Genomic DNA, 21,126 nt, shown 5'->3' with positions numbered 1-21,126 from the left:
ACACAGACAAAATGGGAATCCATGATCAGGCTTCTAGAATCAAAGGAGTCCTGGGCCAGGAGGGCTCTGGTGAAGTCCTGCCACACCCACCAGACCAGTCCGTCGGCTGACCCCTCATTCCAGAACTGAGGCTGGTGTCTTTACAAGGCTCTAGAAGCTTCAGCAACTCCTTATTGTTAGTCCTGTCTATTCTCAACTCTTTGGCCTCCCCTGGTAGTTCCTCCCCACCAGTCAGAAATTAGGGATAACCATTGAACATCAGAACTGTCCCATGAAAATCCTGATTATGAAGAGCTGAACTTGTCACGCTAGATGGTCACCCACGAGCCACGTCCGGCCCACTGCTTGTTTTTGTATGGCCCATGGATTAACGGTATTTACATTCTTAAATGATTGGAAAAAAATCAAAAGCAGACTATTTTGTGATATGTAAAAATTATATGAAAGTCAAACTTCAGTGTGTATACATTAAGTTTTAGGGGAACAAGACATGCTCATCCGTTTACCCACCGTCTATGGTAGTTTTTTACACAGACCTGAGTCGTTGCGGCTGCTCTCATAGCTTGGCACAGCTACTGGGTGAGCTACGAATCACAGGGACACCACACATATCACCTATCTGCATGAAAAGACATTTCAAAACAGGAACTACGTGAAACCTGTCCCAGGTGAGCATTCACATGTGACCGGCTTTGAGATGGGGACACTAAGTGGATCTGAATGAAACGAAATGTTACCCCCCCCCACCCCAGAGAATCCCATCTTCTCATTAGCGGAACTGCATTTCAAAAAACGGGGCTCAATTTTGATTATTATATATTTTTTTCATTGACAAAGATTTTGTAGAGTTTTTTGCTCTCGTGTACCTTCATGATATCCTAGATTTTGCCTCTTGGCCTGCACAACCTAAAATATTCGCCGTCTGGTCCTTTATAGACAAAGTCCGCTACTTTTGACCTAGGCCATCAGACTGTGGTTTCATTATTTTAGTCTGTGCACGTTCTAGGGGATATTACATCCATACAGAACCTCAAAATTCTTTACAGACCTCATCAAATTTGGGTTCCAATGTTCTCACTGCTTAGTGGGGCATGCCCATCTCATGGAAGACCTGTGAAAACGCACCCCTCGTCCCAGCCGGCTCTCTTCTCCCCTCCTGGCATATCCAGGCTGATGGATTTCCCTGTCCTCTGCACCGACTCCCCATAGGAGACATTTAATTCATCCTGGGCGCTTGATGGACCAACTGAGACCAAACCAATGGGAAATGACATAAATATGTATCAAACATCGGGCCAATGGCTAGACCACTGGTGATCCTCCTTGGCCTAAATTGCAACCCCCAGGACCAGGGTGACTTGCAGGCACCAGATTCCATGGGGAGTCAGGATCTGGGGCCGACATTTAGCTCCACCACTTCCTATCTGTGTGACCTTCTTTAGTTGCTCCATTTCTTGAAGTCTGCTTCTGCTCCTCCCCCACCACCCCTGCAAGAGACGGGGCTCGGGTTGAGCCACCTCCAGGCTGCAGATTTATTTTAAACCAGCTAAGTTGGCAGAGGCACATCTGTAAGGACAGGGCTGAGTGCTGCCAGCCTCCTCCTCCCTCCCAGGCGGTCAAACCCAGGCCTCTAGATTTTCCCATTCCTAGTCTCGGACAAAATGTCTCTTTAAGTATTTGCAGCCCTCCCCCCTTCGTCCCCCTCACCCCTCAACCACATGCCCCGAAGGAATTCTGGAGCAGACTCACTCCCACAGCCCCGGGCTCAGCCAAGCCCAATTTCTTCATCCAGGCTCAATTCCTTTTTCTTCTTCTTACCTTAAAGAACAATAATGAATCACACGTCAGCCCCACAGTCCTTTCTATTATTCCCTCCGTCTGCCTTTGGATTTCCTCTTTGGTTGTGTAATTTGGCCTTTACAATATCCTTTCCATGCTGACAAAAATGAAGCACTGGAAGGAGGTGTAAGAGGAAGTCTGGCCTCCTAGGGCAGATATTTGCAGGAGCTTTTGACTCCTACTTCTCCCTCACCGCCTACATCCCTTGTAGCTTCAGTCACCTAATCCTTCTGTCTTTTTCTCTTAAGAACATCATATATTTTTCATGTATATTCTGCTGTGAGGCATACTTCCCTCCCCCTACACGTAACTTGGAAATGTAGACACTCTAATTCAGGGTTGGGGCGGGGAGGGTTGGAGGTAGGTGGTTTGAGGGTGAGTGTGTAAACTAGTGGTTTGGAGACCTCTTTGCGTTAGTTCACTTCTACCGTCCTTTGGCCCCAGTCTCACCTCCTCCAGGCAGCCTTCCTGGGCTCTCCAACACACAGGAAGCCGTCTTCTCAGACCCTTTACTGGGGTCGGCGGCCGTGTTGTCAGTGCAGTGCCAAACTGTAGGAGGCTGACAAAGGTAATGTCCATCCACAGCACTGCACACAGAAGGGGACTCTGAGTGGGTGACCAGTCCTCTTCCCTCCATCCTGTCCACCCTCCTTCCAGCTCTCATTTCTTCTCAGAGGAAGAGAACCACTGAGGGGCCAGAGCCAACGGATGGAAACTGACCAGGGAGAGCCTGTTCTTGCCCTGGGCGCTGCCCTCCAGCAGTGTGAGCCAGACACCTCTCGCACCTGCCTTGTTGTAAGTTCCTGGCGCTGCTACCAGGAACTCCTGTGTGCAAGACAGACGAGAGCTGGCACAGCTTTGTGTTGCCAGAGCCCTGCAGACATGACCTCTGCTGCTGTGCCCATTCAATTCTGGGCTGAAGCAGAATGGATACTCGAGTGCTGTGGACCTTGGTTCTAAATGGCCATCTCCCTCCCGGGCGTGGCTGGTCTCTCTTTCGGACCCTCACACCCGCTGCTTTGCGAGCCTGTACCCATGGCAGACCTGCTGTGGGGAATGAGCGGGGCTTCAGCAGCACGCAGGGAGATGATTGGTGGAGATGGGGGGATTGCAGGGTCAATTGGGGCCAATTTGGTGGCAGTGGGGTCTAGTGTGACCAAACAATCCTGAGCTGGGCTGAAGGGACCTGCCTGTTGGACTCTGCCTCTGGCCCCATCTCCCTGGTGACATTTGTGGAGTCGCTTCCTTTCCCACACTCACGTTTCCCTTCTGTGCAGCAAGGTGCCAGCCTGTCCCAAGTTTTCTAAGGCTTTTTACTGACTGACATGGTGTGTCTTCCCTTTACCTCTCTTAGCCACCAGCACACCCACCTGTATGGCGGGGAGAAGACCAGCTCCCTACAGCAAGGGAGTCTCCAGGAAAGAATCTGAGCGGGTCCCGGGGAGGCCCTCTTCTTGGTTTTCCTAATTCCGCTCTCTCGTGGTGAGTCCTGCCCCAGCATTAGTGCACCAGCTGAGAGCAGGATCTCCATTTGAATCCTGCCTGCATGTCCTTGATCCAGTAACAGAATCTCTCTCTCCAGGGTCCCTTTTCTCACCTGTAAAGAGAGATGATAGCATTGCTTGCATTGGATTATGTTGAAGATTAAATGCAGTAGGACAGAACAAGTCCTAACACAGCGCCCAATACATAGTAAATCTACAATGAGGGCTATTATCATCATTTGTATTGCAATTGACCACCTCCCCTTGGTTACTTAGGGGAAAAGGGCCCTTCAGAATCTGAGTGGGCAGCTTGGCCTGGCCTGTGCAGCTGGCCAGGGGGCCTGGCTTGAGCCCTCTGTATGTACATCCAAGCACAGGACTCCAACTTCCATGCACAAATTCTCCAGCAGGCACAGTGCCAGGCATCCAGGGGACTGCCGGTATGCACACTCCTGGGCCGCTGTGAGGATAAAAGAGCTCCCACCAGGACAGCTCTCGGCCCAGCGCCTACCCACAGACCTCAGTGAACAGCAGCCAACAGTGGCGCTGTCATTGCCACAAGGATAAGCCTTGTCTGAGGCTGCACTGCAGTGGGGTGAGGTGCAGGCGTCCAAAGACCTGGACATGAACTGGCTGGGGCCTTCAGGCAAGTTGCTCAAGCATCCTGACCCTCAGTGTTCTCCACTGTGTAATGGGACAGTACCACCCTCTTCCCAGGGTTCTTACGATGATTAAAGAATTAGCCTTTATCATGACCGCCTGAGCTGTAAAGTTTGGGCTATGCCCCATCCATAGTTTGTGTTTATACAAATGGGTTCCTTCCATGCACATACCCCATCTCTGTAATTCCCTCTCTTTTTGTTGGGGACCTTTGTCCTGTCTCCACACCAGTGTGGAGGAAAGAGCCTTGATACCCATTCTTTTCTGCCTCCTGTTCCAAAAGCCTTCAGCTCTAGGCTGCACTTGACCCCATGTTGAGCTGACCAGCAGCCCAGGGAAAAGAAAACTCAAAGGAAGAGATATATGTATATATACACACACACACGTTTTTGTTGTTGTTGTTTGTTTTAATTAAAAAGAAAATAAGAAAATAAAAAAAAAAAACACTTCCCAGGCTGTGCTGTGACGAAAACCACAGGTGTGTGAAGTACATACAAAAGCAAGAACCCCCACCCACCCCCCGGCACTGCACACACGGACCCCTGGGCTGCGGGAGCAGGCCTTTCCATTGAGGCCTTGCTTTTTAGACATTCACTTCTCCCGGGCTGTACAAAGGGAAGCATGTGTTCTGTCTTGTTTCTCTTGGAAGATTCAGCCATATCCAGCTCACCAGTCCATGACGTGCACACAAGAAGCTGGGCTTTGTAAGATTTTGCAGGTAGGCAGTGCTGGGGGGGGGCAGGCAGGGGTATACCTCTCCTCTCTCTGCCCAGCTCAAGGTCTCTGGGGCTGGGGAAGCAATATCCCTCTGTGGGGAGAGATTGAACACATTGTCCTGCAGGGGCATGGCCTGGGCTTGCCTTCTTGAGTGGCAGCAAAAGGAGTGTCTGCAGGTAAGCTGGGAGCCCCAGAATAAGGACTCAGGTCAGGATGAGACGTGCCCGGGGCTGGTGCTAAATTCTGATGGATAGCCAGAGGCAGTGGATATGCTTGCCATAATCAGCTTTCACAATGACCCTCCTTAGCTACTTAGTCCGTTCCTCCGTCCCTGCCTCCATTGGCCCAAAGTTCGGGGGTCACACAGGACTTGACTCCTGGCTCTGCCACTTACTAGTCTGTATGATCCTGGGAGAATTACTTAACTTTCTCAAGCCTCAGTTTCCTCATTTGTTAAATGAGGAAGTTCATATGAACCCCACAAGGTAACTGTAAATAGTAAGTGTTGGTCATAACTTCAAAGAGCCGAGCACAGCGCCCAGCACAGAGTAACTGCTCAATAAGTGGCCACATGATTACTGTTATCCAGACACCAGTATTCTGGATAGAATTGTTGGGTATGTGTATGTTGGTGGGTATGTGTATGTGTGGACACAAGTGCGACAAACAGAAGGTTTGTACAGTGTTCTAGAAAAAGGATGCATTTTTCTGAGCCTCCTGTGTCTGTCTGGGCAGTTCAGAGGTGCTGGTCCACAGGAAGGCTGGCATGAGGGTGTCCACCACTTTCCTCTAGGGCATGTTCACAGGGCTTGGGGCTGTTCAGTTCTAGACCTCGGTGCCCTCCCTGGGGTAGAGGGCACTGTTGGCGTTGATGCTGTTGTAGAAATGAGGGCTAAACTGGTTGAGGACAGAGCCTCCGTAGCCGAGAGTGTTGGTGGCCACAGGGCTGGCCCATTCGCTCCCAGCCCCGTGGCCACTGAGGGTGGTGAGTGGGGTGTAGGAGTTGAGGTTCACCAAGTTCTGCCCCATCTTGTCAGTGGGCTCAGGGTTCAGTCCTGGCGTGGCCATAGGGCGACTCACGGGGCTCGACCCGCTCACGTAGGTTGTCATGGTGGAGAAGAAGCTGTTCAGGCATGGTGCAGGGGAGGGCCGCTGCTCGGGGGAGCTGGTGGTCCCTGGTGACGTGCTTTCCAAGAGGTCCTGGGGGTCCGTGGTCTTGGGGCTGCCCACCAGCAGGCTGCCCTCCGTCTTCTCCGAGGCCAAGGAGCCCGTGCTGGAGGAAATATCCGATTTCCTCTTCCTCTTCCTGCGGAAATTTCCATTGTCGAACATCTTCTCACAGTTGGGGTCCAGGGTCCAGTAGTTCCCTTTGCCTGGTACAAAAATGGGAGAAGGTAAGTAGAGAGACAGACAAAATGGTCTGCTTCCATTCCTCCTCATTGTCAAAAACTAAAAACAAAGGTAATAAATCCAGAAAGACAGACAGCAAAAGTCAGAGACTGAGAAGTGGGCAGATTCCACAACTAAGCACACCTCACACCCCCTGGGCACCCAGGGACCACAAAGACAGAAAGGCAGAGCCATGAAGACCTTCACAGGGCAGATCTCTTTAAGCAGTTCAAGTATTGGGGGAATGAAGAGGGAGGGGTACTTCCATTGTTGACACGGAAGAAAACTGAGGAAAAAATTCAGGGCTCCCTGAACATCCCAGGCATGGGGTCCAAAGAGGGACTCGAGTCCTGGCTTTGCTCCTGACTGACAGAGGGACTTGAGGTGAGCCTCAGTCTCCTAGACTGAGAAGTGGGTCTGTGGTACCTGTCCCTTCTTCCTCAGGCTGACTGTGGAAGGGACAAATGTTAGCTGTGTAAAAGGGCTTGGGAACTGTGAGGTCTGGTCCTGAGGTCAGGCCTGAACCCTGCCTGCCACTGTCTGTCTCTAGGCCGGAGGGTAAGACCAGTTACCAGAGGAGAAGGGACAAATAGTCCTGCCCTCGTAAGCCTCAAAGAGAGCAGAGGTGGGTTCCTCTGAACCACACCATGGCTTCCTGTGGTGGGACAAGAATGGACTTTAATTCTGGCAAGTGGAGACATATGCATTTAATATATTACTCTCTGTACATCTCTGTAGAAAGTAACCATCCAAAAGGAAAAGTTCACAATTATTGCTGTTAGAGAGACCTCCATTCAGAGTCACTTCAGCACTGTCATTTCTTCTGGGTTACCTCTACCTGTTATTTTCCTTATCTGTAGAACGGGTTTCCTAAAAGCTATCCTGCAGGGGTGATTAGAGGTTATGTAATGAGGGCAGGCTGCATGGTGTGACCCTGAGCGGCTGTTCCACAAATGTGCCACCTCTTCCCATGGCCCTTGGACTCACATAGGCTTTTAGTCCAATTGCAAGTCCCTCAGTAGCTTTATGGCTGGGTGCTGGATTCAGACCAATCACAGTCACGACTGCAGAGCAGGGAGCCCTGGTGAGCACCAAACACGGAGCATACATCATCTCGTGGCCCCGGCCACAAGCCTCTGGGAGAACAGTTACCATCCCCGTTGTTCAGATGGGGAAACTGAGGCTCAGACATCTAACCAGTCCGAGGTCACTGATTGATCCGTAGCCCAGCCAGGATGGAAACCCAAATCTGCCTCCAGGGCCCATGTTCTCCTGCACGGCCGGCTCCCCTCAGCTCCCAGCCTTGGGGGACACAGCCATATTCAGAACTCTCTTGAATGGGGTGTCGGGGGAATGAAGTGACACTTCCTTGGGGCACCTGTGGCTTGCTAAAGCTGTGGGCCTCGTGCTCCATGTGGGTGGCTCATGTGGCCTCCCCCCCCTCTCCAGGCTCCCTTACCTGGGTCGTCCTCGTCACGGGGCACCTTCTTGAAGCAGTCGTTGAGTGACAGGTTGTGGCGGATGGAGTTCTGCCAGCCGGCCTTGCTCTTGTTGTAGAAGGGGAAGTTGTCGGCCACGTACTGGTAGATCTGGCTGAGCGTGAGGCGCTTGTCGGGCGCTCCGTGGATGGCCATAGCGATAAGGGCTGAGTAGGAGTAGGGGGGCCGCACCAGCTTCATCAGCTCCTCCTGGGACTGGATGGGCAGCCAGCCCAGGTCGCCGCCCGCCAGCCCGGACATGCTGGGCAGCAGCTGCCGCTGTACACCGTAGCCCTGGGGCAGGAAGGGGCTGGTGTTGGGGCCCGGCAGGTAGGGCGGTGGGGTCATGGCCTGCCCGTTGAGCCAGAGGTAGGGGTTGGGGGTGGCCCCGTACTCGCCACCTCCCTCAAAGGAGGGGGGCCGCTGAGGGCTGGGCATGCCCTGTGGGTGCAAGAAATTCTCATAGTAAAGGTTCATCTCCGGGGGCTCCTGGCCAATGCTGGGGAATTGGGGGCTGCAGCGAGGAGGGGAGGGTGCCAGCAGGTCGAAGGAGCTCATGCTGGGGCTGGGCTCAGCGGGGCCACCTGCCTGTCGCTTGCACAGGGGAGCTGTCCCTGCAGGTACTCAGCAGGCCCCAGCCTCAGACTTATACCCTACGGCTGGCGGGCCCCACCCAGAGGCGGCCACTGGCAGCAGACCCGCCCCTCTCTCCTCGGCAGCCACCGTGCCACCGGCCGGCCACATCAGGTCCCGCTAATGACACGCTCAGACCAGCATTACAGCAGACATTTCCTCTTCCCTCCTCTGTGCCCTTTTCCTTGTTCTCACCATCTCTCCTTTCTCATACTATTCCCCCCTTTCTTCCTCCTCATTCTGCCTCATTTTCCCCTTCTCTCCTTCTCACATGTTTCTACCTTCCCTCCTTCCTTCTGCATCCTGCCACTCTCTCTGCATCTTTGCTTTTCCTTCTTTTTCCCACATTTTCTTTCCCCTCTCTACCTCCGAATGTATTTCCATCCTATACAGGGCTCAGAGCTCCCCTCCCTTACCTCCTCTCTCCGAGTTTGCTTCCAGCTTCCTTCTATGTCTGTCTCCTCTCCCTTCCTCACCATGTTTCTTCCTCTCTCTCTTGGTCTCTCTTTCTCTCTACCATTTCCTCTGTGTCCTTTCCCCACCCTCTGTCCTGTCTTCTTTTCCATGCACCCCCTCATTCTCTGCCCCTCACCCAGACTGGATGAGATGCTTTATCAGAAGCCACTTTTTTCTGTCTTTTGAAGTGAAAACTCACTTTCTAGAGTTTCCAGGAAAGAGCTGGGCCTTAAAGAATCAGGAGAGCAGAGAGGACAAGGGCCATCAGTTATAGACGACCCCTTGCCACATGCACGTGCCCAATGCACATGCGTGCACACACATATGTTCACACACACATGCACACATACGCATACACACATACATGCACATCCACACACACGCACACATGCACACATGCAGGTAGGCAGAGAAACGACTGTGGATGAGGCCTGGGGATTATTCCAAAGGAGCAGCAGGCTTATAAAAATAACAAGAGGAAAAGAATGTGAAAGGGACTTCAGGGAAAAATGAGAGAGACCTTGCACTATCCAAGCTTCTTTCTGGCTGCAGGAACAAGGCAGGCTTGCAGTTCCTTATCTGATCAAAGTCCTTTCATGTTTCAGCTTGCAGAGGCCCCTGCGAGTGAGCGGGCCGGTAGGACAGCCCTCACAGCTCCCCTCACCCTTCTCTGCCTCGGGCTCCAGAAGCAGGAGCTCCAGCCTCCGGCTTTTCACCTTGGGGCCAGTCACTCCCCTCTCTGACCTCCATTCTCCATCTGTAGCTTGGACAGGACTCGTCTTAGCCTCCCCAAAATCCCAGGACAGACCCTCAGCTTGGTGAATGGGGGGTGGTCCCCCTCTTACAGGGTAGACAGCTGTCCCCTGAACAGGTTTTCATAGCAGCCTGCGACGTCTCTCTGGGATCAGCCAATTAGGAAAACGTGCCAGCCAGACTCTCTGGTCACCACTTCCTTCCTGCCCTCCCACCTCTACTTCCTTCGCCCCATTCAACTTCCTGTCATTTCCTTCAAACCCATGTGTCTCTGAGAGGAAGAAGGAGGTCACTTACTGTCCCAGAAGGAGGTGCTTCTCGTGGAATCCCCTACACTGCCTGACACATGCAGAGCTCAGTGTCATAGAATGAAGCACCTTGGCAGCACTTGGAGCCCACAGGGTGATCTATGGTTAACTGGGTGGGTGGGGTCTTCCCAGGCCCTGAAGAACCCCCTGGGACAGCCATGGAAGGGTGACTCTGAAAGGGCCTGATTGCACTGTCTTTCCAAAGAGTAAAGCAAAGAGGCCACTGTTCAGTTTAGAGTGTCTCTACTAGGCTCAAACAATCGTCACTTTGGAGCCCAAAGCCTTCAAGTTTGCCTGGCAACTCCACTTCTGATCACGGATCCTACAGAATTAAACAGAGCAAGAATTAGTGACCGGGCATCCACCACTGCATTACTTACAGTCATACCACACTGTAACTAACCGGCATGCCCCCAAGTAGGGGATTGGTTAAATACATTGCATCGTAAATGCTGAAATACGCAACTATGAAAAAACATAGATTGTAGAATATTTACTGATATGCTCTAATACTACTACTCAGAGAAACAGGCTGCAAAATACCATAATTGGGGGGTGGGTAAAAATATATAGCATTCATACATCTCTATGGAATATGTTCATAGGAACACTAAACTGTCAATCATGATTTCTGCATAGAGAATTAGATTGATTTTTACTGTTGTTTCTGTAGTTTGATTTAAATGATTCGAGACAGGCGCGCACACAGGTGATTTACTTTTGGGGTTGCGTGTGAAAAGGCAGCCAGAGGCAAGACAGCAGAGATACAGCAGACACGGGCTCTGCGGTCAGGAGGACCCAGGTTTGATTCTCACCTCTGTCGTTGAATAACTGTGTAAACCCGGACACAGGAGTTAACGTGTGGGCCTCAGTTTTCTCAGGTGAAACTGGAAATGATGCCCTAACTTCACTCACGTGGTGGCTGTGAGCAGTCACTGAGGGAGACAATGTCATCCGTGTGAATCATTTCACCCAGGGCACAGAGGCACACTCCATAAATACCGGTTATTATGAGATAGTCAATACACACTCGGTGTGTGCAACCCATCCATCCCTGAGATGGCTGATTGTGAGTTAACCGTTCCCTTCCACAGTCTGTGGGCAAGGCTGGTGTGGCAGGTGGGGTTCCAACGAAGGGAGGGAGACAGGGAGGGCCACTCAGGGCAGACACCGATGGTACAGTGGGGCTCTGCCATCTGCAGTGGGTGCTCGGAGAGGCCCCGACGCACGTGGCAAGTTCACGGCTGTGCTGGGTCAGGTCCTGGTCTTCCAAACCCCGTTCCGCCCTTTGTCTGTTGCTGGGGTCTCCTTTCTTAGGGGTGTTTTTTGAGGAATGCTCACTTGAGTCTCCCTGTGGCACCCCACCCTGCTTCTCTGCCCTGGAGATCAGAGAAAGCCTGGTCTGTCTTAGAGGCCTTGACCACGTGCAGCCTCTGGCCCTCCGAGTCCAGTGGCTGGGCAGCCCTGCCTGTCATACCCTCCCTGCACCTCGCCACAGGGCAGGCCAGGGCTGCCCAGCGCATTCGGAGGCCCTCAGTCCTGCTTTTCATGAGCGCAGCCGCAGTCCTTGGGGTGGGTCACAGGAGCTACCTGTTCCTACTTCCAGGGGAGGTTGGAGAGTTACCGCCTGGGAGCCCCCTGACAAGCTCCAGGGCCTCTGGAAAAACAATCCATTGTCTCTATAAACTAGGGTCCTTTGTGGATGAAATTATTTCAGGTTTTTTGACATTTTCAAGAAGTGGAAATCCAAACCTGAAAGGATAAGCCCTGATCAACGTCATGGAAAAAACAAAACAACAACCACAACAAAACGTTGGGCAGGAAGGGGCCTGAGCCAGCTGGGGAATGCTGGGGCGGGTTTGCACATTACAGTCCATAGGGGCCTCCTCGCGTGAGAAAAACCGTAGATTCTGAACCTCAAATCGGGATACTGGGGACGAGGCAGTGGAACATGAAGGATGGGCTCCAGGGCGGGAAGAGCTGCTCCAATCCTGGCCGTGCTGTGTGACCTGGGCCGTGCTCCTTCACCTCACAGGGCCTCGGTGCGCTCAGCTGTTATCTGCTGCTGCAGAGAGGACCTATCTCATGTGAACCGGGCAGGAGAAAGGGGGGTGATGTATGTACAGTGCAGAGCCCGGGATGTGGCCCAAACTGTGATGACGCAAGAGGACGCCAGCGATGAACGCTGTGCACCAGGGGGCAGCTATTGACAAGGAGGTGGCTCCAGCCCACGTTTTACATTTGCTCTCACCTTGGCCAGATCTTGCTATTTGGGGAGATATCTGGGGAAGGAGGGAAGGCCTGCCACTCAGCTGGGTGCCCAGCCATCATCTGGCCGCATTGCCGGAGCCAGAAGCCCATGCTGGCTGCAGGCCTGAAGACAAGGTGACTGTGTACAGGTGCCCACCCAGACCATGGCCGGCCAGGGCCACCACCGTTTGACTTCCAAGGGTGGAGGTGTGTGTGTGAAAATAGGCGGGGGCGCAGGGACGAAGAAAGAGAGACCAAAGAGGCAGGTGGCATCTGAACTGGCTGCTGCAGCATTGCACGGCGGGGCAGTGAGCAGAGAGCTCGGGCTCTGAGCCCCGGTGTGCGTGTCTCAATCCTGACTCTGCTCCTTAATATGGCACTAGAATGCCTCTGATGGCAAACAACTGTCCTGGGCCTCGGTTTCTTCATCTGTAAAATGGGGAAGCCCAACGCCCTCCGAGTGTCGCTCTGGGGACTAAGTGCCAGGCCTAGCAGGTGAACGTGAGCTCTCACGAGGGACTAGAGAGCCCGAGGGGGAGGGAAGAGGCTGGTGGCCCCCAGCTGGGGCTGCCTCATCCCCAAGGTATGGGCCTTGCCTGCTTTCCCCCTAGTTCTCCTGCAATAGGGGCTTGGCTTCCGGGTTCTTCTCCTTTCTACACAGCAAACACAAATACCTTCTGAGTTCCAGGGTTTCCAGGCGCCTGACAGTGTGGAGATAGTTTGGGATGGAGTATCAGGGGGATTTGCAATGAGTTGGCTTCTAGTTTCAACTCTCTGTGCCCCAGTTTCCTTACTGGGATAAGAAATCCCAGTTTTTCTACCTACTGTCTTCAAACAGTTGTCTGTGAGCAGCCATGAGCTGCTATCTGGCCCTGTCGTGCAGGGCGGCCTGTGGGGTCTCCGCTCCCGCTCCCCACATAAGAACACAGGACATGGTGAGGCCAAAAAGGAACACCCACGGAGCCATAGGTAGGGGAGTCATACCACTATATTCTTGCTGGTGGCATCCGCCTCTCTGCAATCCGCTCTTGCTAGCCCCCATGTTCTGCTAGCGTAGCCACAGCAGTTATATCAGTGGCCAGTGGCTCACTGGTTACAGCTGACGGCCAACTAGCCACAGCTGATGGACTTCCAATCCCAGTTGACGGCCATTTACTACCCGAGCCAGCACCTTGCCACGTGAGGCCGAGAGCCTGGAAAGTGCTTTCTGGGGCTCTGTCCCCACAGGCCCCCTGTGCTTCCTGTGCAGAGGGTTCATGAGTCCTTTGGGGACTGCCTTGCGGCCGGCTTCTCCCACCACAGTGTGCGCTTCTGGGCAGTCTGGACCAGCGGCTCCTCAGGCGGAAGCTCTCTGTGCTCTTCGACTTCTGGTTGAGCTTCAAGCTGGAGAAACATGGACCAATGGCGCTCTCTGGTGGCCATCTCTTTAGAAGCAGGAAGCAGAGTGCAGAGATGGCGCCAGTTGCTCGCAGGCCAAAGGTTTCTGAGGCCCCTAGAAGGGGCAGGGTCCCCGGAGGAACTGCAGCTTCAAGGAGGAAATGCATCCCTGGAGGAAAACACTTTAGCTCCACTGCGATGGAACTAGTGGGACCTGAGTTGGCAATGGGGCAAAGTGTCTTAGTAAGGCTGAGAAGGAGGGCGGGCTGGTTGGGATGGCCTGGATTAACACCTTCCTCTTTCGGCTACATTTTCGGACTTCCTTGATGTTGTTTAATCCTGAGCCTCTGTTCGCTCCTCTGTGAAATGTGGATGAACCAGGGTTACCTCCATCAAAAGCCTGTTGCAAGGACTGAGGGAGACAATGTAGGAAACGCCTCTGCAGTACTGCTTGGCGGTAATCATTCCTTCATTTACTCAACACATACTAATCGATTGTCGTCACAGCAGCAGGTCTGGAGTGTACAGGGCAATGGCATCGTCACACAGCGTTGAGGCTCGCACCTCGTGGCTTTGCCGTCTGTTTTACTCACAGTTTTTAAATTGGCACTCACTTCTGCACAGACCCCAAAGAAGCAGGGCACTCAGTCATTGCCTGGCGATCTGTTTCCCCGGGAACCTGAGTTGTGACAGGAAGGCACAGGCACCCAGGATTCAGAAAGTGCAGCAAAGTGCTGCAGGTTAGGACGTCTGGAGGGCAGAGACCGGCCTGAGTTTAGATGCTGGGGAGGCCCTCTGTTTCTCTCCCTTTCTCTCCTACTTAAGCCCGAAGGTCTGGAAGTTTCAAGTCATGAGGCTGGAAGTGAACAGAGCTGGCTGTCCCCCTTATCAGCCGGGTGACAAGGCCCATCACAAACTCCCCAAGCCTGGGTTTTCACATCAGTGTGGTGGGGATTCTCCTGGGATGGGTTTGAGGATTGAAGGAAAGGATAACACAAGTGTCTGGTAAATGGCAACTGTATTATTGTTGTTTGTTATTGCTGTTTCTACTGGCATCGTTATTGCCGTGTAACCAAAGCGTCTGGAATTCTCCTGACAAAGCACCGAGTGGGCCATCAATCTGAAGTTTCAATTAAAATGAGATTCGACTCTTACTCTGTTTAAATAAGAATCCACAAGTTTCATTTTTTGCTTCATTTCTATGGGAAAAGGGGGAATGTCCCACGCCCCTTTAGATTTAAAAAAACACCTGACAGATACTGATGATTTTTAGAAAACGGAACTCAGGAATGGTATTACCACACACTGTTGAGTGAGGAGATCAGAGTTATGGAGTTTGCAGAGGTTAAAGCAGCCTTTCTCAGAACGGAGCAAGAGCCTCTGAATCTGGGAGTTTTGCAAGACTTTCGTGAGGAACGACACCTGCGGTTTCAGGGCATAGGATGGTATCTGCTTTTCTGCAATTGTGGGGAAAGGGGTACCATTTTCTTGTCCTTGCTGAGACTTTTTTTCCCCACTACTAGCTGGAAGGGCAAACATTTTGAGGCTGATTAAACATTGGGGTTTCATTAGTTTGGACTGAAACGAAAAGCTCACCTGTAACTTGGAGAAAAGGGTGGAACAGGATTGACAGATACAGTAAGAGACACGCAAGCTCCGAGGTCCACACCTGCAGCCATGGAGATGCTCAGGGTGATGGGGGGATGTCATGAGATGCCCATCTTCTTGGGGACATTCCTCTGCCCACATGCACTTTCCCTGCCCATTTGGCAAGTGAATTCAGCTAGATTCCAAGCCTCCAAATGCTGACCCCACACCTTAGGGAACCCAAGACACAGCCAAAACCCCAACCACCCCATAACAGGACTTTGGGGACTGTTGAGAACATTGGAAGCTGGACCGGCAACAGTTCCTGGGCTTGGCGAGGGGACATGGAGGCCACCAGGAAGAGGCGGGTGGACAAAGGCTCCAAGGACTCGATGTCCTGTGCACAGAGGTGTCCAAGAGATAGCGCAGGGTGATAAGCCAAGCTTCTATCTGGCTGCCCGGGCTCGAATCCCAGCCTTTCCACTTACTGAGTGTATGATCAGGTCACTTTGTGCCTCAGTTTCTTCATTTGGGTAATAGTAGTGCCATTACCTAGGGCTGCTATAAATATTAGGGAGCTGTTTCTTGTCACGTCTATGACACTGAGTTGGGGACAGAGCTGAAGGATGGTCCCCATCCCTCCCCACCCCAGGACCTCAGCCCCACGTCGCCATGCACCTGAAATTCTCCGAGCATCAATTTCCTTCCCAATGGAGTCCTCACCTCCCACCAAGACCCGTTCCTGCACGGTCCCTGGAGGCTGTGGAGGTGGCCTCTGTCCCCATCCTCTCCTCCTGGCCTGCAGGACTTCCTCGCCTCCCTTGGGGTTCCTCCAAGAAAAGCCACCATATCTGACCTGGTGACGAATGCAAAGGCGGGATCATACGTTCCCTGGACCTCTGCCCTCTCTTTTTCTTAATCTTAAGTATTTGGTTGCGTGGTCCTGCCATCTCTTCCCGGAGAAAGGTATATGAAACTATCCACTATGCAGATCACGAGGAAGATTCTGGAAGACTTTTCTGGCATCTGTATTCTCCAGCATTCAGCCCCTCCAAGGAACTGGCGTCATGGAGTAGACTGTCGGGGGTGGGGCGAACGAAGCGGGCACATGTGGCATTGGGACGAGCTGGAGGCAGGCTTGTAACATCACTGCAGGCCCTGTGCCTTCCCGACTGTCTCCAGGTGCCACCTGCCCAATCGGGGCCTCAAGGATTCAGCTGACTTCAGAATTAGGCAACTGGGCTGACTTGAGTCACAGGATCATTTTTTATTGTCAGTAAGAAACAGTAACACTTTGGAAATGATGAGCTAGAAAAAAGACTGGTGGTTGTATTACAAAAAAAAGTGAACTACAAAACTGTTAACCAAAAATAAAATAAAAGAGTGTTTAAAAAGCTTTTCTATGACGGGCTAAGGTTTAGAAAAATGAAATACAAATACAGCTCTTCATACCTAAGAAACTGGGTTATAGAGAGATGTGCCTCGGTAGCTGGGGAGAGCATAACGGAGGAAGCCTTCACGCAGGTTCCCGGTGCCGCCAAGAATCGGGCTGGGGGGCCCTCACCCGCCACCTGCGTCGCTGCTCCCAGAGGCGCCGTCTGCGACCACTGAAGTTCTGGGGCCCCAGTCAGGCCGCTTCCTGTGAGTGAAGGCAGCTTTTTCAGGTGTCAGTGTCCCACTGTCCCTCTCCTTCTGGAATCTCCTCTTCCTGGCGCCGCACACACAGCCCTGGTCAGCAGCGTCGTCTCATAGGTCAGAGGCCGGTAGGTCGGGGATGTGTTTGCCCTCTTCCGCAGATTTGCTGGCCAGCTTTGTGGGCGAAGAGAAAAAGTAGCACAACCTCAAAACAGGGTTCTCACATACATCGGAGTGGGGCTCCCCAGTCCCAATCCCAAGGGCCCCTACATGGATCCCGGTGAGCCTGGGGCACCCTGACCTGGAGTGTGACCAGGCAGGCAGCACCCCCACTGGTTAGTGCACAGGCTTTGGTGCTTCGTGGACGCTGTGGACTTGGGCGCGTCGCTTACCGGTTCCGGGAGCCTCCGACACCCTCCCAGGGAGAGCCGAGGTCGGGCGGGAGGACGTTTGGAAGGTGCTTAGCACGGTGCCTGACCGCACGTGTGCAGTGAGCCTGCGATTATTCCAGGCGCGGAGCTCGGGTTTAGGAGCACCCGAGGGTCAGATGTGTCAAGGGCACCTTCTTTACCTCGAGCAAAGACCCACCAGTGACAGCAGCAGATGGCACGTGAACACTCAGGTCTCAGAAACTCATTTTTTTTATTAGTTTCAGGGAGGAAACTAACTTTTAATTAGTAGGATTTTGTAATGTAAATTGAATAGAAAAACTTTTGCAAAACAATCGAAAAGCACTTTCAGCCTCAAAGACAGCTGCCTGTTGCGGCTGTGACCGGTGCACCACAGGGCAGCTGAGGCACCGGGCAGGTACCGGTTCCGAGTCCCAGGACCTGCACATCCCCTTGCTCATCCCTGCAGCCAGCTGGGCTCAGTGCTGCTAGAGGAGAGGCCGGGGCCCAAGGGGAGAACTGCACTCTGGGTACTGCTGACCAGTGTTCCAATCCTTAGGGCCCGTGATCATGCCTCCCTGACCATGCACGTGCACGTGCGTGTGCACACACACACACACATTCTCCACTTGCTCCTCTCTCTGAGTTGCCCTCTTGTCTCCCTTCACCCCACCCCTTTCCCCACCCCCCATATCCTTCCACCCATTTGGGTTCTCACCATCGTCTTGAAGAACTGATTTACTTTCTTCCGTTTGAGCGTCTTCTTGTCACCTTCTGAGAGGGAGAGGAAGGTCTGGCTGAGGCGGGGGGAAGAGTTGGAGTCGTCTGTCCCAGGCACACCTGCCACCGCCAGTGTAAGGGCTGGAAGGAGAGGGAGAGTGGCCATGAGTGGGTAGGTGGAGGAGAGGCGGTGCCCCAGGGACAGGATGGGTGACTTGGGGGAGGCAGATGGGAGACAGGCCGGGGGACAGAATCCAGGCAGGAGGCGGGAGGCCATGTCCTGCCCGGAGAGGCTATTGAAGCTGTCCTCTTGGGCGAGGCTCGCCAAACCCCATATAGTGGCCTGGCCCCATTAAGGCTTCTCCAGGGCTTCTGGGCTGGAAACCTGGGGGCTGAGGTGGGGGAAGGGCCCAGGCCTCGGAGCCCTGACTTCCTCAGGGGACGTGACCTTTTGCCAGGTGAGGAGATAGTCTGAGCACACTCCTCCTTCACCTTCCAACATCAACAACCTAGATTTCTCATTTCCCCCAAAGGCAGGGCCCAGTGGGAAGAGCTGGCAGTTACCGACCTTAGCTGGGAGTCACACAGACCTGAAAAATCTGCTACCTCTTGACCCTCGGTTTGACATTGGCAAAGTGGGACTAAGAGCACAGACCTTCGGGGTGTTGTGAGGCCTACTAGAGGACCAGAGTGAAACAGCTGGGTGCCCAGACAAACACCACCTCCCTGTGGGGGCTCCTGCCTGGTGTGGTGGGCAGTGGTTAGGGCTTGGCTCAGGGTCAGAGGGCCTGAGTCTAAAACCAGCCTCTGCCACTTACTAGCTGGTGACAGGGAGGAAATTGGCATTCCCAGTGTCTCAGTTTCCTCATCCATACAATGGGGCTAATGACATTATCTACTTCATAGGTAGGCACCGAGGGGTAAATAAAATAATGAAGGAGAAGCAGTAAGCACAAGGTCTGGCACAGGTCGCCACACAGGAAACAGCCGGCATCTTCACTGAGACCTGCCTGCCGGGTTCCTGGGGGCAGCACTGGTCTGTCTGGCTCCTCTGTGCCCTAGCCCTTGGCACAGCCAGCCTGGCACAGAGACAGAGATGCAGATGCCCGAGACTGCTGCATGCCAGACGGAGCACTCTTAGTCATATCATGTCCCCAGTTAGAGCCTCAGGTCCCCCCGTGTGAATTAGGAATGGTCGTCTGCGTGCTGCTAACCTCCTCATGGGACAATGAATGAGTGATGGGGGAAATAGGTAGCATCTATGCACCAAACACTCTGCGACTGTAAGATGTAGTGGTGACTTTTGTAAGTTCCACAAATAGTCGTCCAGGTCCAGAAAGGAAACATAGGGTCAGGGATGTATCAGGGGCAGACTTCTGGCCCCTGGGGAGGCCTGGCTAACTGAGAACACAGGGCTATTTGGTGTGACCAATGGATTCCCAGTCACTCCTGAGTCCAGAATGACAGCAGGCCTCCACCTCAGCTCCAGGTAGGCTTGCTGGGATGGCTTCACCCACAAGAGGGATGGGTGTGGGGACAATTCAGAAGACAGGGTTGCTCTGAGCAGAGCCTTTTGTCCCCAGGATGCCTGGCCCACTTTACTGTACAGACGCCCATTCTTCACCCCCAGTCTTGTGGCCCGGATTAGCTCTACAACTCCGTGCTGGTGGTGGCACGGTGCATACCTGGGATGGTGGGCATGGACTGGCTGGCAAAACTCATTTGAGAGAGGACGGATGCTCTGGGGGGGATGGCCGTATGATCCGAGAGGTTGGTGTCACTCATGAACTCGTGCTTCCTGGAAAGCTGAATGAATACAACACACACACACACACCACAGAGACTTAGCATGAGGCAGTTTTGGACTTGAAAAGTTAGTGATGAGGGCTTGGAACGTCTTCTGTGGAGCCAGCTCCACATTCATTTATTCTGTTTTCTATCATTCCTTGCCAGCCTGCCATGTACAGTTGCACAGATTGCATACTATACAATTCCTGGGAATGGGGGAGATGGCATTCTTTTAGACTATCATGTGAATGATGTCCCCTAGAATTGTGAAACACAGAAATCTTCTTTCCAGCCTTCTCCCCGGCAAGAGTTCCCTCTGAGGCCTGCTGGGAAGTTTGTGTAGGATCCTTCCTTCACTGGAAGACATCTCAGCTGGTGCCTTGCCAGGACAGTTAATGCCTCTCCCCCTCCCAGGCTCCCAGAACATCGTCAACAAACCTCTCTTTCAGGGGGAAGCTAGGATTTGTATCCAATGGCCCCAAGTCTCACATTAAATAGTTATTAGTTTATAAGATGAGAATTCTCAAAGTCAGGGCAGTGAGATTTTCATCTCTGCATCCCCGGGGAACTGGGCTCCTAGCGGAATCTGAGATGTCAGTGGTTCGAATGGCTCTGGGGCCTGGGGACTGAGGGCAGGAGAGGTAGAAAGGCCTGGCCCAGTGCCGGAAGACTGCTCTCCTTTTCACTGGGTGAAACACGCGGCTTCTCCCAGCCTCGCAAAGCCCTGTGTGATGGCAGAAAAGACACACACGGGCCCGAGTCTGGCAGCCTGGGTTCAAATCCCGGCTCTGTCACATCCAGGTGGCATGGCACCGCCAAGCACTCCAGCTCCCTGTCCAGGACCCTGCCTCTGTTATAACCACCTCACCCCAAAAGTGAGGCTTGAGTGGGGCGGTGTCTGAGCCCCGGGTCCTGCGTCTGGCACGCAGTAGAGGTTTGCTCAGGGGGCGGGACAGGCCCGCTGGCTCGGCCGCTCACCCGCTTCAGGTCCAACCCGGCTGTGGCCTTCTCGTCTGCGAACACCACGCTGCTCCTCTTGGCTCTCTTCTTGGACCTCCTGAGCTTGACCTCCGGCAGAGTGCTCCCCGGGGAGATCGGCTCCTCCTGATCCACTTTTGGGGTCTTGGGGGCTGCTAACTCCAGGTCAAAGCTGAAGGGCAAGAGGGACAGCAGTGGGCACTGCAGTTAGAACTTCAGTGGAACTGCCTTGCAGGGACCCCGGCTGACTGAGCTGACAGCGCAGGGTCGGGAGGGAGATCAGTTCACCTGGCAGTTTGGAGAGCCCCTGGCTTAATTTGCACACATTCAAAATACAAAGAAAGACTGGCAGTGAGAAGAGAAAAACGGCTTAAAAATATGGAGCTGGATTCAGATTCAGACATTGCCATTTTTTAGCTGAATGACATTGGGCAAATCACTCAACCTCTCTGAGCCATTATTTCCTTTTCAGTAAATGTGGATGTGGGCAGCAACCTTGCAGAGTGGCCACTAGGTGAGGCCTGAGGGCCCCTTAGCACACTCTTGGCCCAAGGAGAGTGCTCGATTCACGGTATCTATTATTACAGTAGCTGAATTGAGCGGCATGGAGCAGAGGGCCCCAGGAAGGTGGAAATGGGGGGCTTTCTGTGGGGTAAAGGAAGGGGGACCCTGAGGGAGGTATGGC

The 21,126-nt window shown here is 53.2% G+C and overlaps 2 protein-coding genes across 3 annotated transcripts in view; both read right to left on the bottom strand.

The window, feature by feature from the left end:
• Window positions 1-4,392: 4,392 nt before the first annotated feature.
• On the bottom strand, window positions 4,393-8,125 carry FOXI1 (forkhead box I1; the record flags this gene model as incomplete). 2 transcript variants are annotated; one of them, XM_081035731.1, is made up of 2 exons in its annotated part: window positions 4,393-6,073; window positions 7,549-8,125. In XM_081035731.1, 2 exons carry the CDS (start codon window positions 8,123-8,125, stop codon window positions 5,526-5,528), a joined length of 1,125 nt encoding a protein of 374 aa, XP_080891857.1. The 2 variants fall into 2 exon arrangements, with proteins under 2 accessions (XP_080891857.1, XP_080891858.1); XM_081035732.1 differs by having other exon boundaries at window positions 5,526-5,803.
• An 8,050-nt stretch (window positions 8,126-16,175) lies between these two features.
• DOCK2 (dedicator of cytokinesis 2) overlaps window positions 16,176-21,126 on the bottom strand; it is a 368,348-nt gene continuing 363,397 nt past the window's right edge. The window contains exons 49-52 of the mRNA XM_081036150.1: window positions 20,442-20,613; window positions 19,361-19,481; window positions 17,674-17,816; window positions 16,176-16,740 (exon numbers count right to left, since the gene is read on the bottom strand). Coding sequence (XP_080892276.1) covers window positions 16,678-16,740; window positions 17,674-17,816; window positions 19,361-19,481; window positions 20,442-20,613 — 499 coding nt within the window. The 3' untranslated portion in view covers window positions 16,176-16,677. The remainder of the gene's footprint in view (window positions 16,741-17,673; window positions 17,817-19,360; window positions 19,482-20,441; window positions 20,614-21,126) is intronic.

The sequence above is a fragment of the Rhinolophus hipposideros genome, assembly GCF_964194185.1.
Source record: "Rhinolophus hipposideros genome assembly, chromosome: 23".
In the NCBI taxonomy this organism is placed as follows: domain Eukaryota; kingdom Metazoa; phylum Chordata; class Mammalia; order Chiroptera; family Rhinolophidae; genus Rhinolophus; species Rhinolophus hipposideros.
Note: the sequence above shows the minus strand (reverse complement) of the source record. Positions and strands in the feature narration are given on the sequence as shown.